The following is a 17424-nucleotide window of genomic DNA, read 5'->3' on the forward strand; positions in this document are numbered from 1 at the left end:
CGGGGCTGTGGGCGTTCCAAAAGGACAGCAGTGTCCCCAAGTTAGAGCTCCACATTCCAGGTGGACACACTGGAGAACAGGTATCGGAATGGAGACAGAGCCTCATGCGACCCTCAGAAGACTGGCCTGAAACGCCCACATCTGAATAATGGGCCCAGGAAGGCATGGTGGGGACACCAGGGCTCAGGCAGCAGGCAAACGATGTATAGCTCCTCAGGTCAGCACACAACAGCGGGCTTCAGGGGAAGCCACTTTTTAGAATGACCTGCAGGGTTCGGTGCTCCCTTCCCTCACAAATCACCATGACCTTGGGCTTCTGTGTCTGCCGGACCACTGGGACTTTCCAAATTGAGCAGATCCGGCCCCTGGGAGCCCCGCCCCCCCACCCCCCATGCTGGCAGGCATTTCAGACAGCACTAACAAACCAGGCGGGGCCTGCAGCTTGCTTTCTTTCTTTTTAGCTGCTAATTGCATACTTTCATGAATAAAGACGAAAGGCCTGGGGCAGGCAGGCTCAGTTCAGCTGCGGGTGGGCCATGCCCCCTCGCCAGGCTGGCTGTACTCAGGGGGAGGGTGCAGGTGTGTGTTCTTTACCTCGATGGACTGGGAAATGTGCATTTTGTTAATTTCAATCTGTGGAAAACCGCTTCCAGAGACGTCTTCATACTCCTCCTCGTACCGATCAAATAGGTCGGTGGCATCTACTCCGACGCTGATGGTACCCTGGGGGAGAGAAGCCAGCCATCAGCCCGAGGGAGTGGCCCTCCGCTTAGAAAGCCGGCAACCCACCTGACTTCACGCTTCACCAGGCTCAGGTAGGGCAGTCTGTGACGTAGCCACGAAGCAGGAACATCACAGGGCACGGCTGAGGTGCAGAGCACCAGGTCCAGCTGGGAAAGTTTCCCCACACCTGGTGAGGCAGTCGTTGCTACAGGGGGTGACCCACCACGCCGGCCCGCAAGAAACTCAGCAAGCACAACTGGGTCTGTCGGGCGGGAGAGGGTCCACGGCGCCGCTCTAAGCAGACCCTCTGGGTGAGAGGGCCACCTCGACACTGGCTAGTGATCTGCAGACGTCGTCCTGGAAACACGCTTACACCATGCAGCTGCCTTCAAACTCCGCACAGAACATGCCGAGTGCAAACGGAACCAATTATGGACAGCGAGGGAGTTACAAACTGCTCCACCTCCGACAGTTGCCGCGCACATTAAGCGATGAGAAATGGAAATATCCAGTTCTCTGAAGAAATAGTAAGCTGACATTCTGCTGACCGAGAATGGGCACTTCCCTCAGGGAGCCAATGTTTATTATTTTGTTAGATTCTGAAGCCTTTTCAAATGGGCCCCATAAACCAGTATGTGAACACACAACCAGAAGCAAACATGATCTTAAATTCCCTAAGGCCCATCTTGAGAAACAGCTTTCCAGAAGTTTAATTCACGTCTATTGAGCCACACCCATCTGGAGAGCGCAGCTCAGTGACTCGAACCAACAACACTGCCATCACTCCACGAGAGGCTCGGGCCCTGGCTACTGCTGCTTCTTCTTAGAAGCATTCTCCCTGTGCTTCTGGTGACAGTCCACACTGCAGTCTACACCAGCTGTGCGTAGCCAGTGACGACGACTACCTTCTTCCTAACGCGGGGACATGCTCATGGCTTCCGCCTGGTTCCACTTCTGTTACTCTAGTTTCCCAGCCCCGTTATATGCCCATCCTTGTTTTAAAGTAACTGCTGATCATTTGGTCCGAGGTGGATTTCCACCCCCCATGTCAGGACAACCATCATTTGTGATGTACTACACATCCCTTCCCAGCTTCTCCCACTTTCTTCCCTCCGTTTGACTTCTGAGTGCTAACAGGCAGCGCACCAGGCTCCCAATCGAGGATCTGTAGCTTGGCCGATGGATACGCACACACGTGGCACAGACAGACAGAGAGGTAGCAGTCTTTGTACTGCAGTTTGGGTGAAAGCTTACAGAGCAGATTCATTTTCCACTCCAGTTTGTACCTTTTGATTCAAGACACTGAGGACAGTTCCAAGAATGTGACAGCACTCTCTCCACTTTCTTCCTGTCCGTCTCCTCTCCCGTCTTCCTGCCTTCTGACCTCTGTCCCTTGGGGGGGGGGCTGTTTCATCTCCTGTGGTTGACTGCATTACATTCATTTGCTTAATTCTCAGTCCTAAGGCTTTTTCGGAGTAGCTGCCATGCCAGCTTCGTCAGCAGAAGAAGGACCCACGGCTGCTCACTATGCCAGTGTGACAATGTCATCCAACACGCTGAACCGAAATCAGCTCAATTATTCCTAATAATGGCTTCATAAGAAACAGAATGGTTTTGCTTTCTGACATTATTACAGACACACTGTAAATGCAGTTAAAAAGACACTCAATATTAAGCTGTTCAGTGTTGACCCTCAAATATGAATTTGTCGTGTTAAAACAACAACCAAAAATGTTTCCAATTTCTTAAACCAAGAAGCTTATACAGCAAGAACAGTCTTAGGATTAGCTGTGGTGCACACACATGCAATGTATCAATTTAAGATGTGATAAGCTACTTATGAACAAAAGCTGTCCTCAAAATTTACAAGTACTTCGGTGTACTCAAAGAGTAATAGAAACAATAAATTTCTATGATGAAATGGATGTGGTACACAAAGGAAATGCAATGCTCCAGCCCATTTAAATGTTCCTATTAGAAAGATTTAAGCCTCGATAGATATTGCTGGTTAAATCCATCCCCGGGTCCTGGAGGGTGTGCGGACCTTTACCCAAACCCAGGATAGCCACACAACACTTGGCTCGCAACAGGCTGGAAACGTAACAAATGGAGCATAAAAAAAAACGTGGCAGCTTTTGAGATAGTTAGAAAACGCCAATCACGGAAAATAAACATAAATAGACATTTTCTGAAATTTCTATTGAAGCAGGAAAACTTGAGCAAGATCTCAAATACTGAGTTCATGAAATTTAATTTTGACATTCCAAAATGGCGTTCTGAAATCGCTCAAGTTCTGCGTAAGAGCCTTCAGGTGGGGCCGGCATTTTTCAATCGTTCAGATGGACGGGCTGAACAACCCCATGCCACCGCGACTGGGGAAAAGGCCAGGGACGGCCAGTATAAGCAGCACATAGAGCCACTGCCGAAGACATACTCTGGAGGCAAAAAGACAAACTATGAAAACATTTGGAAAAAATATTGGGACCAAATAACTTACATATTCTAATAGAAAGGAGCCGAGAATCAAGAGTGTTTTCTCAGTAAAGAGTACTGTGACATACCAAGACAAATCCATGAAAACGGTTTCAGTGCCAAATTCAGTAACTAAAAAAATGCAGCTTCCTTGAAGATGGTAAAGGGGTAAAAACAACACTGAAAAAATATTCCTCAGAAAACACTGGCTGTAATAAAAGGCCACCACTGTTTTGCTAGTCAAACCAGCTAGGAAACCATGGCGAGGCCGTGTGGATATTCGGATTCAGTGGAGGCTTCCCAGTAAATCACCCTGGTGGGCACTGAGCCTACCCTTTCACTACCTTGATGCTGAACTGGTCCTGAGACTTGCTTGTAACCAACAGAATGCAGAAGGTGTGACGGCACCCGCTTCCCAGTCCAGGTCATAAGACTTGCTGCTTCTGACTGGGTCTCTTGGATGCACAACAGTGCTCGACACAATGGATGGATGGATGGATTGTGATAAGAGTTGTACAAGCCCCCAATAAAATGATTTAATTATTTTTTAAAAAGGGAAGAACATGATCATTGGATCTCAAACGGAAAGAACTCAAGAAAAATGTAAGTCTATAGTTGCAATATTGAAGGATTCCAAGAGCAAAGTACTTAATGATGCAAGAAACATCCACAGATGGAGGGAATATACTGAGTCGCTGTACCAAAAAATAATCATTCAATGTTCATTAATTTCAAGGCAGCATATGATCAAGAATTGATGGTCCTGAAGGAAGACATTGAAGCTGCACTGAAGACATTAGCGAACAACAAGGTTCCAGGAATTGTAAGACTATCAATTGATAGATTACCAACGGAACAGGCAATGGAAGCACACTTCCTGGACACCTGCCTGGAAGAGATCCATATCGGTATTCATCCGAAAGCAAGGCGGACCAACGCTGTGGCCGCTGGTTGGTTCTGACTCATAGTGAGCCTATGTACAACAGACAGAGTGAGTACACTGCCGGTGCTGCGCCAGCTTCACGACGGGTCCCATGTTCGCGCCCATTGCTGGAGCCCCTGTGGCAATCCGCCTTGTTGGGGACTTTCCTTTTTCCCCACAGCGCCTCTATGTTGGTCTGGTCTTTCCTGACAACACGTCCAAAGAATGTGTGACAAAGCCTCCCCAGTCTTGCCCCTAGGAGCCTTCTTGGCTGTACGGCCAGGGCAGATTTGGTTTGTTCTTTGGCGATCCTTGGTACTTTCAGTATTCCTCACCAGCACCACGATGCAAACACACCAGTTCTCCTCTGACGCAGAGCAAAGACTGCAGCCTTCACAACCAGGCCAACCGGCAACATCATGATCAACAGAGGAAATATCAAAGTTGTTAAGGATTTGAATGTGTCTATAATCAACACCCATGGAAGCAGCAGTAAAGAAATCAACTGATATACTGCTTTGGGGCAACCTGCTGCAAGACGCACAGGGTAAAAACAATGAATTCGAGGACTAGAGGTGCACCTGAGCCAAGCCATAGACTTTCAATCGTGTGTGTATATATATATATATATATATATATATATATATATATATATATATATATATATTGTATACACACACATATACATATATATGAGAATGCATATGCACACACACACACACACACACACACGCAAAAGGTGGACAACAAGTAAGGAAGACCGAAGAGAAGACCTGCTGCCTGAGTTGTGGTTTATGGAGAACACTGGCTATCCCCCCGAGTTCCTAGAAGAAACAGCAAGTCTGTCTTGAAAGAGGCACGGTCAGCTGTTGCTTAGCTGCGAGGAGAGTGAGACTTCATCTCATGTACTGTGGACCAGTCCCTGGAGGGCATCATGTTTAGTAGTCAGAGGCTTACGAAAAGAAGAGATGACCTTCAACTCTCAACAAGCTGGGTTGACCCTCAACAGGATCGACCGACATGGTGGCCTTTACAGTCATTACACAGCAATGACTGTGGGGACGGTGTGAGGCAGGATAGTGCTGTGCCTCAACACATCCAACAGCAAGATACAGGAAGAAAGGCAGACATGTACCCTATCTTAGGAGGCCACGCTACTCTGCTCCAGAGGGTTGCTAGTCACTGGAGGCAGTGAGTTTGTTTGTTTCTACCCTAGGAAGGCAACAGGTAAGTGCTAAGACTGAAGAAAAACAAAAAGGGTGAATAGGTGACTTAGAAATATGGGATAAATATCGGGGGTGGGGTGGAGGAACCAGCTCAAAGAGGTACAAGTGGTGCCTCTGGGGATGGATGAGTCAGGAGCAGAGGAGGAGACAGAGGGGTTACTTGGTTCTTTTCAAGTCTAATGATTTGACGCTTTCAACTGTTTACCAGTCATTTTGACTAAAATATAGTGAGGATAAAAGATCCATATCTTAAAGAGTGTCTGTGGTATATATTTGAAACTAGAAGGTATTTTAAAACTGTTAATATCACAAAAGTCTTTGTTTCCTTAATAACCCTCTGATGTTTCGTGATCAGGTGACCCCACCCTAACTAATCGGCAAGGCTGGAGGAGGAGAGGTCACAGTGCTCAGACCCTTTCTGGCCAGCCCCCAGATGTCATTAATGACCCTGGTCATTTCTGAGCTAAAGGAACTGCAGACCATCTGAGAGCACTGTCACCAGGCCAGGAAATTACTTCTGTGCTGGCTCTGTGATCAGCCGGCACCTCAAATCTATTTTTGATGTTAACTATGTAGCCCTGGCCTCTTACATGATGTAGGTCCTTAGTATATCAAGACTTACTCATGGATAAACTGCGGTTTCCATGAATCTACAGCGGCTCGCCTTGTTCAATGTTCCTCATTCCTATTCCAAATCACCTTCCTTGACTCCACAATCAATGCTCATGCAAGCAACAGTTAAGAGATCCATGGACACGTTGCATTGGGTAAAACTGCTGCAAAAGACTTCTTTGCAGTCTTGAGGACTAAGGTGGGCCTGACCCTGCTCTACGGTCTCATATGCATGTGAGAGTCTGGGACGCTGAATATGGAAGACCGGAGAATTGATGCATTTGAACTCTGGTGCCGGCAGAGAATATGGAACATACCGTGGACTGCCAAAAGAACAGATCTATTTTAGAAGACATACAGCCAGAATGCTCCCCAGAGGCCAGGACGGTGAGACTTTGTCTCAAGTCCTTTGGACATGGTGTCCCTGGAAAAGGACATCATGCCTGGCAAAGCAGAGGGGCAGTGAAACAGAGGAAGCCCCTTGATGAGATGGACGGACACAGTGGCTGCAGCAATGGGCTCAGACATAACAATGATCACAAGTATGGGGCTTGGTTCTGTAGAGAGTTGCCATGAGTAGGAAATCACTCAATGGCATCTAACAACAAAAATAGTTACTCGCCAATATTGGCTTTTTCTCCTGAGCCTGTTTCCTATGAGGGGAGTTGGAAAATGCACCTTTCCAACCCCAGTTGCTCTGAACTTTTCCAACATTGTTCCGGCCCACCGGCCCTCTTTTCTATTTCTTCCTTCAAGGTTCCAGCCCCTGGGCTGGCGGCCCCCTCCCTCTGGACCGCCCTTCCCTAGATCTTCACATGGCCAACTCTCTTATTTTCTTCTCATCTGGGTACCAATGTCCTGTTCTCAATGAGGCCTGACCACCCTATCTAAATTTACAGCCCTCTCCCCTGACCTTGCTCCATCCCCTCCCTGGGCGGTATTTATCATCTTCTAGCACAGAAGTTATGTATTTATGTTTACCGTGTGTTCTGTCTCCCCCACTAGGATGTTAAGCTTCAGGGAAGGGATGGGTTTTGTCCACTTTCATCTCTGCAGTATGCCCACACCTAGAGCCGTACCTGGCATGCTACAGGGACGCCCATTTATCTTAGTTGATCAGATGATCGATTGTCCTTACCTTCTTCACCTCCCCATGCCACAGAATATGCTCAAAGTAAGTCAGGGCGTCAACTGTCTCCTCTGTCCCTTGCCAGGCAGATTTAGTCCTGTTCAAGATCACCGTGCTAGTTTAACCCTAGTTCCAGTGCATTGGGACCTCGAAGAATCATGACTTTGTCCTGCTGCCCCGGGTCGCTGAGTAGGAAAATTTGTTTTCACTGACATCGCTCAGAAGTTGAGCAAGAAAAGGGAAGGCCTTTCGTACACAACGAGAAGCTCACCAGGCCAGAGCAGAGGTGTCCATCAGCCCCTTCGAGTAGAAGCGGCTGCCGAGTCAGCCGGAGGGCACCTTTCTGCATGATTTTCAGACTTTACTTTCTTTGTCAGACCATAAGGCTAAAACTAGCGATTTCTGTCAAGAGTTTCTATTTACTATTTGAGAATCTCATGGAAAGGCGTGACATGAGTCCCCGTAAAAATTTGTTCCTCTGACACCTCATGAACCCAGGAGGGCTCTTGTGACGACCAATTCCAGAGGCTCATTCTGTCTGAGGTGCTCTGGATCTGCATACTCACATCCGGTGGGGAACAAATGCAGGCTTAGCAGGGCTTTTAAGGGCACCTCCCCGCATCTGTCAGTGGCACGCTTGCTTTTCATTCTGAGAGTCCGTCTGGCATGAAGTGGGAAGAACAGTTCTTCTAATCTTTGAACCCCTTGTGCAAAGGTCCTTGGGGAGCGTAAAAGTACTAGCGAAAAGGCCACCTACTGGGGCCAGGGAAGGAAGGCCTGGTGACCTCTTTCTGCAACGACTCCAGCCAAAAATACCCCATGGAGCTCGGTCAGTTCTACGATGGCCACCGCGTGTCAAAACAACTCAAAAGCAACACGTCTGGTTTTTGTTATTGTCGCTGTGGTTTGCTGCCATCAGGTCGGTTCTGACCCATCACAACCCTATGCACTACAGCACAATACACTGCCCAGTCACAAATGTTCCTATGAGTGAGCCCACAGATGCAGCCACAGCGTCAATCCATCTCACCGAGGGCCTTCCTCTCTTTTGCTGCCACCCACCCCCACTTTACCGAGCACGATGCCCTTCTCCCGACAACATGTTACAAGTTCATGAGATGAAGTCGTCTTATTCTTGCCTCGAAGGAGCATGTTTTTGGTTGGGGTGCTTTCTAAATGGACAGTCACCCTCTCTTCCTCAAGGTCCTCCTTAATGTCCCACAACAGCAACTCCCTCCCTCCAATTCATCTGACAGTCCCCATGCTCGCCAGTCTCAAAAGCAGTCTCTTCTCACACTCCGTAATAGGCCCCTTCCTGTCACTGAGCACAGCCAATATATGGGTTCATACGGCTGCACCAGTGTCATGGCAGCCGGGTCAACTCAGGTTTATGATATCAGAATAATTCCCATGAAAACAGACTGACTCATTACCACAGACTGATTCTGATAGCAGCATTAATAAAATTAACAAATAAATTTGTTACACAAAGTCTTTAGATATAATTGAGTAATGTACTCCCAAAGCTTTATGAAACATTGGGGGATTAAAAAAAGACTCATTTGTATAGTCACGTGCTCTGCTCCATTATTTAAACATTTTCCTGATAAAACATCATTGTTTTAAGCTCTCAGGCTAGTGGCACTCAGCGCACGGGGCTGAAGAGAATGAGTCTCCATGAAGCAATGCTGTAACCAGGTCCCCCCACATGCCCAAACAGAAAAAGCAATATATATACCCCTCCCTGAGACGGACCACCAAGCCCCCCACCCCCGTAACCTAAACCATACCATCTGCTCCACCAGGGCTCCAGACAAGATCACTAACAGCAGCAATAAAGCCCCGCCCGACTGCCTGGGTCTTGTCCTCTTCTAGAGACTCTCAGGGCGTCCGCAGCCATAGAGGAAAACGACTCACAGGTATTAGCAAAAGAGGGCAATTAAAATCATCAATATGAAGTGAGCATGGCCCAGACCACCCTATTCTATGCGCTTAGTTTCTAAAAGACAAGAAATGTAGACGGATCATGCAAAGAAAACACAGATCTTAGAGCCAGAGGTGGATCGCCAAGGTGGTTCAGTTGGACGAAGCGTGACCCGCATGGCCCACGGCAACCTGGGCAGGGCATTTTCCAACTAGAAATACAGATGAAGCATTTTATTCTCAGAGGGGCAAGCAAAGTATTAGAAAGAAAGGCGTTGGGGTCCAAGAATTGGAGCCCATGCCGTGGGCTTGAATGGCAAACCCTCCTTTTTTTACAGGGAGAAGATGAGCCAAGACCAGAGGAGAGACTTGGCCAAGACTCCAGGACTGGAGAGTGGAGGGGTCATAACCCAGTGCTCTTGATCTAAGTGTGAGGCTCTCCCCAGTTGCCTGGGTGCGTGCATGAGTGTGTGGATCAGCCGGCTGGAAACACTGCTGGGTAAATGTCTGTTGGCCATTCCACTTAAACCTTCTGGAGGCCACAGTGATTGTACAGTACATTTCACACAACAAGAAGTACAGAGGCTGGCAACACAGGATCGGGTGGATGGAGCTGATGGAGGGCAATTTTCATATCCCAATGGACTGAATCTTTCCAAAGCCAGCCAGCATGGGGCAAATGATCTTCCATTTCAATCAAACAAAACCTCAAAACAAAAATCACATTTTGGATTTATATATTATATAGCAGACTTAGCTTTCCCTAATAAGCTGGTAACTTCAAACCCTAACAACTTGCCATAGAAGATGGGGCAGGTGCCCTCATTTTACATGAGAAAACTGTTGGCTCTGGGTTCCACCTTTGTGGCAGTTACGTAATCTCCTGTCAACTTGTGAAGGGGTGGAATCTAGTCTGTCAATCAGGCTGCAGCTTGATGACCTCATTTGGAGGCGCAAAGGAGATAAATAGCTCACTGGCGACCAGACACACACACTCTCTGCTCACTTCCTGCTAAATTCTTGCCAGGCTGCAAGACATTCCTGTTGATAAGCCACATGGAGCCACATACCAGCGTTGAGATGTTTCCCCCACCACTGGATCTATAAGACTTTCCACCCACTGGCCTGTGATCTTCCTGCATTTGGCTTCATTGCATGGCTGCGTGAGTCTAAAGAAGAATTTATGGACTAGTATTGGACATATGGGTTAATATCGGACTTATGGACTAGACTGAGATGTTTTCTTAATATACAGTTACTCTTTGACATAAAGTTCTCTCCCACACAACTGAGTGTCTCTGGATTTGTTTCTTAGTCCATCTGGACTCACACAACCTTTTGGTGGCAGAGTCATTCTCCCCGCCCCTGCGGCTCTGCCTCTCTGCCCAGAGTGCCGCCCGCCCCTCCCAGCGCCCCCAGCCCGTGGCTCCGCTTGTCCAGACTGTCTGCTGTCCTTCTGCTCGGCCTCGCACAGCCCAGTCGCCCGAGAGGTGTGCGGTGGGCAAGAAGGGGAGCGCAGAGGGACACCCGGGATCCCGGTGCCCAGCCTCCACCCCTCTCGCGTCGCCATGGCAACCCGAACCTCCATGTCGCCTGTCCTGTCCCCGCCATTCTTCCATCCGGCTGCAGGGTGGTGGATCTTGGAACAAGCACAGTTCCGATTCCCCCCAAAACCTCTCTGGTCTCTCTAAGTCCCCCAGCCGAGGTTCCAGCCGTGACCACAGGCGCGGCATCGAGTCAATTTCTAACCTGGACTTTTGGCCCGTTCTCATATCTACATCCTATTGGAAACCCCTGGTGGAGCGACGGGCATTGGTGAAAATGGAGACAACAGCCCCGAAAATGTCAAATGGCAGTGCCACCAATGCCACACAGCCGGCCAGTCCCCAGCTAGCTGTGGTCCTTCATGGGGGCGAGGTGATGTCCCGATGTGAACAGCCTGGCTGTCACACAAAGGTACTGGAAAGTCGATTGCTGAAGATGGAGTTAGGTTAAAATTTAGCATGTCGTTCGATCTCCCTTAGGATCCATGTGTAACCGTGTTCTGGTTTTGAACATTTTCTTTTTGATTGGGTTTTAATCTTACTTTGCTATTGTTGTTAGTTTGTGTGTGTGCATGTATTTAATGTTTTCCTGTGTAGGAAATCTAGCATAGATACATTTATAGAGGTGGTAATTAGATTCAGGTTCCTTGGGGGCATGGCAGTAGAGGTTAGAGGTAGATGGGGAGCTGATAATAACGAGTCCAAGAATGAAGAAAATGTTCTAAAACTGTTTGGTGATTGGTGATGACTGTACAACTCTTGTTGATGTGATGGAACTATTGAATTACATGTGAATTATATGGCGATAAAACTGTTGGGGAAAACAAACAAAACAGTGCCCATCTTCCTGTGGTCTTCTTAAAGATCACCCCTTTCTTCTCAGGAAGAGAACGCTGCATGTCTTCTCGCTCCTCTTGACAAGCCACACAAAACTGGGAAATGGAGTAAAAGTCCCAGCTCAAAACCTCCCCACAGGATCCTGCACGGCTAACACCTGGTCATCACTCAATATTTCTGGTTAAAAAATGTTTTATTTATTTGGACGCAGTTTATGGAAGTAGCAAAGTACTGGAAATTTCCAAACAACTTGCACGACTATAAGAAATGCTCTCACAGCTGTGCTCTCATCTCCCAGAATGTGGCCCGAGACACATTGCACAGAACCCCAGTGAGACAGCCCATTTCCTCTTAGGACTGCAGCAGCGAGGCTCTCTTCCCTCCTCAGTGCCCTGCAGTGAGCGGAACACCGGCCACAACAGCACCGAGAGCAAAGGCACAGCCTGCTTCTGCCTGCCCCTCCACCTGCCAGTGCTGACCTTTCAGCCCAGACTGCCTCCCAAGGCCCTGGCCCTGAGCACGGGGTGGGGGAGGAGGGGGTCCGAGAAGGGAGCCCACTAGCACAGATGAATGTCTGGGAGACTGTCACTTCTTCCAATTATCTCAAACTCCCAAACTCGCTCATCCAGTGCTTCAATTCTCAACCCGGCTCTCCGGAAGTCATCACAGACTGGAGGGAGGGAGGGAGGGAGGGAGTCGGGAAGGGAAGGGAGCCTGAGCCTTGGCACACATTCTTTGAAACGCAAATTTCCAACAGAAGGGAGAGCTGTGCCCATGTGGTAGTTGGTTCTGGCTCCCAGTCAGCACACTTGCACAGAGCAGAACTGTGCCAGGGGGTTCCAAGGCTGTGACCTTTGGGAAGCAGATTGCCAGGCCTTGCTTCTATGGCACCACTGGGTAGATTTTGTGCCACTCCAGGGACTCCCTTAATGCTGTAGGCGTCTTCAGGGTGTGTGTGAATCTGTTTTCTAGAATGTACGCGATCACAAGTTCAGTTTACAGGTTCCCCAGTTACAAGCTAGCACTTGCTAGCATGGTTTTCCTTGGAAGGCTGAAAGGAAAGCACTGGGGTCCCTATGACTTTGTGGGTTCACGGTTCCTCACGGAGCTGTGGCGTTGACACAGATTATGGGAGCCTTCGAGATGAGGCTGACAGGAGGGTGGAGTAGGAGGAAACTCCCAGCTTATCATGACAGTGCCAGGCTGCCTGCCAGGCTGTCCTGGTCACTTTGATAGGGCTTGGATGTGACATCTCATTAAACACACTGGGCCATGTTCAATTAGCCACTCGGTATCTCAAGCTGGCCTCTCCAATCGGCCAAGCATCCTAGTTGCAGCGGGCCGGGCACACACTTAGGGCCACCTCTCTAGCAGAGGGAGGCACTGGCGCTACACAGCATGCAATGTATTGAAAAGTCACCAGGTTAAATGGCTCAGCGCCACCAAGGACCGGAGGGGGCCGAAGGACCTCATGGCTACTGAAACAGCCAGTGCGTGGAGTCCTGGGACCCCAAATGCAGAGGGCCCACCTTAATGCGGTTTGAAAACCCCTCAGTGCCACCGAGTTGCTTTGATTCACAATGACCCTAGAGGACAGTGAACTGCCCCCGTTGGCTCCCGAGACAGTAACTCTTTACAGGAGTAGAAATCCCCGTCCACAGTCCAACGTGCAAGCACGGTGTCACCAGAGGGCCTTTCTCAAACCCTAGTCCCTCCGAGTCAGCTGGCTCTCCATAGGACGCACACGGGCATCCTTCCCCCTGACCCCGTCCTTTCTCGGACTTCCACATGCAGAGGGGGAGGAACACCCTGGGGTTGGCTCTGTTGTCCCTCCCTTCCATCCCAATGCTCTTTGCTGGGGCAGCAGCCCAGCTTTGCTGACAGCCACCAGGGAGCTGCTTTCTAGAAAGAATTATCACTCTGAGACAAAATCAGCAAAATTGGTTTCTACCTCCTTCCGCATGTTATTACTTTCAAAAGTCACCAGCACCCAATTACTGCAGCCCTGCCCTCTGGTAGCCGAGCCTCCGTGACACCCTCCTTAGAGCCACCCGGGGTACCTTGGGATTGGTTCGCTGCTGCAGTCTCCTTTCTTCCCTCTCTCTCTGCAGCCGCTCGAATTCCTCTCTGATTTCCGCTGGGGTTCGCCTCCTTTCCACGACCTACGGGCAGAACCAAGGGGGGAAGATAGTTAAGGACCCACAAGGTGACCAAAACATACAAGGAGCAGCCAGAATTGATTCTGGTCTGTACCTGCTGCCCCGGGGGCCTGCCACTCCTCTCCACCACGCCAGTCAGGGACACCACTGGGACAGCAGGAGGTGCTCCATCCCACAGGCCAGGAAACCCAGACACCTCCCACTTTCGTGCAATACAGTGTAAGTCAGCACAGCAGAGTGGACACTGTTTCTGAGGCCATTTAAAAATAAAAGACGGCACGATCGTCCAAGAGCAGATGCAAAGTCTGACGTGGTGTGAAAGGGATTGTTCTGTGGTATCCCGAAACAGTCTTGGCTGTATGTCCTTGATGTGACAAGCTCATCCTTCAAAATCACACCCACAGCACGTGCAACTATGGCCGCCACGTTCACATCTCTAAGTTACCAACACCAGGGACTGGACAAGGGCTCACTAGGGGCAGCTCGGGAAGTTTCCACCATCTTCTCCCTGGGAGCCTCTTCACGCATCACGGGAAACAAAAAGAAAGGGGTTCCAGGGCCCTGCAGGCCAGCAGTGATGCCCGGCATTGGAGCGCGAGTGTAAACACTGCGATGCTGGCATCCCCATTTTGTGAATCTGCGATGATGTGACGGGGTGATCCGAAGGCCAGCCAATGGTGGCCTACGTGGCATGTTACCGAGGTCAAGGCAAGCCTGGCTGTTAGGCTTTGAGGTTGGGTGGGAAGCTCTTCATAGCCTGAATGGTTTCATAACTGAACACTTTATTCAGCAGGGTGCTGCCTTTAAAGATGGAGATGCAATCGATTTGATTAGCTATCACCTTAACCAATGACACATACAGACCAGTGAATATGCCATATGGGTATTTTTCTTTCTATAATCAGAGTCCTATGATTCCAGGAACTAAAATTCTAGACTCCAGCCTTGCAGGGAGGCATCGGGCTCCACGGAGGCTAGAGGGACAAGATTTGTGTTCAAGGGCTGGCGCTGTTTAACCTTTGCGGAGTGATTTATGGCTGCAGGTGACTCTCTCTGACACATAGCGATGAGCTCAAGAGGCAGATCTCCCAAAAGGTGGCAGGCCATTCCATTTCTGGTCATATTTTACACAAGTTTTTGCAAAGAGTTGGCACGTCATCAGTGCCCACAGCACAGACCAAGTGGCTGCCCCCTCCAGAGCAGTGAAGACACAGCTGGGCAGGGCATCTCACACTTTGCTCCCACAGGCCCCCTACAGCTTTTATTATTTATATCCTTCTTTAAACAGAGCACATTAGCACGGGGAATGGATTAAGCGAAGCCACCTGTAACTTGCTTTTCCCCCATCTCAGGCACCCCCAGGCACAAGCATGCAGGAAGGCGGCAGTGAAAACTGCACAGTCTTCAGGTTCCCTGGGGACGGAGAACTGCATGGGACCCGTGAGTTTATACACTTGCACTGTGCACCGGCACTGCCCCACCGCTGGGTCTAGCGAGCCCTAGGCCAGCTGGGAAGACTCACTGTGCAGACAGCAGAGCTGGGGGTTCTCTACGGGGGAGGGGCAGCGTGGAGAGAGAACGGAAACCTGGCTCTCCAGCCTCGTCGTGAGCGCGGACGTCCTGGGACACCCTAAGCAAGTCACTGTGCCTGTCTAGGTTCCCGTGGCTTCGGGCTCCTAAAGGAGGAGGGTAAAGGAGAAGACGGCCACGGTGCCACCTGGCTCTTCAATTCGATGGCTCCAGCAAATTAACTTCTTATTCCGGAAGGTGGAGAAGCCTTCATTAGAACTCTAGAAAAGGTGTCCAGACCGTACAACAAGTTCTTGGATAATGCTTATTCAGTTTCCCTCAATGCGGACATCTTACACAACAGCCACGGATATCGGTCAAAGCTAAGAAACCAGATTTTCTTAGTTACTTTAGTTCTTCATACACGATGATTAACCAAGCTCAGGCTTTTGGGATTTCATGGGTTTTTGCTAACATTTGTCTTTTTAAACTAGGATTTAAATGGGGATACTACATTGTATTTAATTGTCATGTCTGCTTATTCAATTGTCATGGCCTCTGATATGTGACAATTTCCCAGTCTTTCCTGATTTCATAACCTTGACCCTGGTCTAGCTAACTAAGTTTCTTCAACCTCAGAAGAAGGGCTTGGTGATCTATTTCGGACACAGCCACTGAAAACCCTTGACCCAAAACATCAGGTTTACTGTTTTTTCTTAAACCATTCCTGTACAGCAGGAGGCTGATGATGGAGAGACAGGGAAGGTGAAACTGGTCAAGGAAAGCACTCTAGATCAAAGCTAATGTTGGCTGACCCGGCCACAGGAGGCATCTCTATGTGTAATCTAGAATCTGAACGTGATGTTTGCAGGAGATCTGAATGACATGGCTTCCATTCCACTCACCAACCACTGACTGATCCCCAGTTCAAGGTGGGAAATTGGCCATTTTGAATAAGATGCCGATTTCATATTTAGTGTGGGCATTCTCACAAACCCTGCTGAGCTACTGAGAGAGGGAAAATGTCTGTTTAATAAAGTTGAGAATTGTTACATCTCATGCCTGGAATCCTGCCACAAAAATACAAAGTCTCCTGAAGGTCACAAAAGTGCATCAAAGGATCAGAAACTGCCAATGTCTTATCCACTCTACAGAAGCTCAACTCTCACCCCTCGCCTCGCGCAATCAGATGGAAGCTAAGGGCACTTCCGGCCAGGGAGTGACAATTTCCTGCAGTGCTTTGGGACCTTGGATTCAAGGTTACCTCAGACGCTCACTTGGAGGCATTGGCAGTGGTGTCACAGGGGGTGTGTGAATGGCATAGGGTGACAGTATTAGGAGTGACACCAACATGACTACCTATAACGAGTTTTCTGGATGGCAACAAATATACTCGACACAATGGATGGATGGATGGATTGTGATAAGAGTTGTATGAGCCTCCAATAAAATGATTAAATAAATAAAACAATTAAAAAATTTCCTGTAATGTTTTAGGAGAAATTTATGAATTTTTAATATACGCATCCCTGTAGTTAATGCGGACAGCAAAAGTCTTTTTTAAAAGTCTAGCTTCATGTATCAATATAATACTTAAGATGACCAGACGTCCCACGGAGTTTTAAAAAAGTCCCCATTTTTGGAAAGCACGCACGACAAGCTAGGGTGTACGGTTTTTGGCTGCCAAGTGGCTATTTCGCCAGGACATGAGTTTTATCAGTGGTGTCCTGCTTTACCAATGGTAAAATCTGGTCACCTTACGATATATTTACCAGGCTAAAAGTTGGTGCTAATTAGCCTCCTGGATTTCTGGCGCATGGGTCACTGATTACAAGGGCATTGCAGTCACGTGGCTTGCCCTCATGCACTACCGGCACTTGCTGGTGCTGGCGTTTTGCGAGTACTGCTAGTGCAGTTAGTGCTTGTGAACCGGTAACACCGTTTTGAAGAATGAAGCAGTAATCAAAGGGAAAAACTAAAAAGCTTTCCCTTCAGTTACTAATGATGTAGTTCAATGTAGAAAGATTTAAGGCAACCATTCTGTTCGTCTTCATATAATCCAAAAAATACGACATTTAAGCAATTTGCAACTATATGATAGAGCGGGTTTCCAAATACTCGGAAAAACCCAATTATCTTTCAATTCTACTTTTCTAGGAACTTTCTGAAGATTCCCTTGTGTGATTCTTCGATTAAAATGGATACCAGACATCACTATAAATTCGTTATCGTCAGGTACAGCAGGTGGCTCATGGGGTAAGGAGTGGGGACTCCATGAGTCACCATGCTGGGTGACACCACTGTCCTGAACAGTGTCCTTCACCCTCCACTGATGAGCCAGATGCTTTTGTAACAAAGATGCAGTAAA

At 48.6% G+C, this 17424-nt stretch overlaps 1 protein-coding gene across 1 annotated transcript in view; it reads right to left on the reverse strand.

Moving 5' to 3' along the window:
* The window catches only part of DNAJC11 (DnaJ heat shock protein family (Hsp40) member C11), a 60793-nt gene that overhangs the window by 16463 nt on the left and 26906 nt on the right, over positions 1-17424 (reverse strand). The window contains exons 4-5 of the mRNA XM_075550575.1: positions 13449-13550; positions 595-723 (exon numbers count right to left, since the gene is read on the reverse strand). Of these exons, the coding sequence (XP_075406690.1) occupies positions 595-723; positions 13449-13550 (231 nt within the window). The remainder of the gene's footprint in view (positions 1-594; positions 724-13448; positions 13551-17424) is intronic.

Source organism: Tenrec ecaudatus, chromosome 1 (assembly GCF_050624435.1).
Source record: "Tenrec ecaudatus isolate mTenEca1 chromosome 1, mTenEca1.hap1, whole genome shotgun sequence".
NCBI lineage: Eukaryota > Metazoa > Chordata > Mammalia > Afrosoricida > Tenrecidae > Tenrec > Tenrec ecaudatus.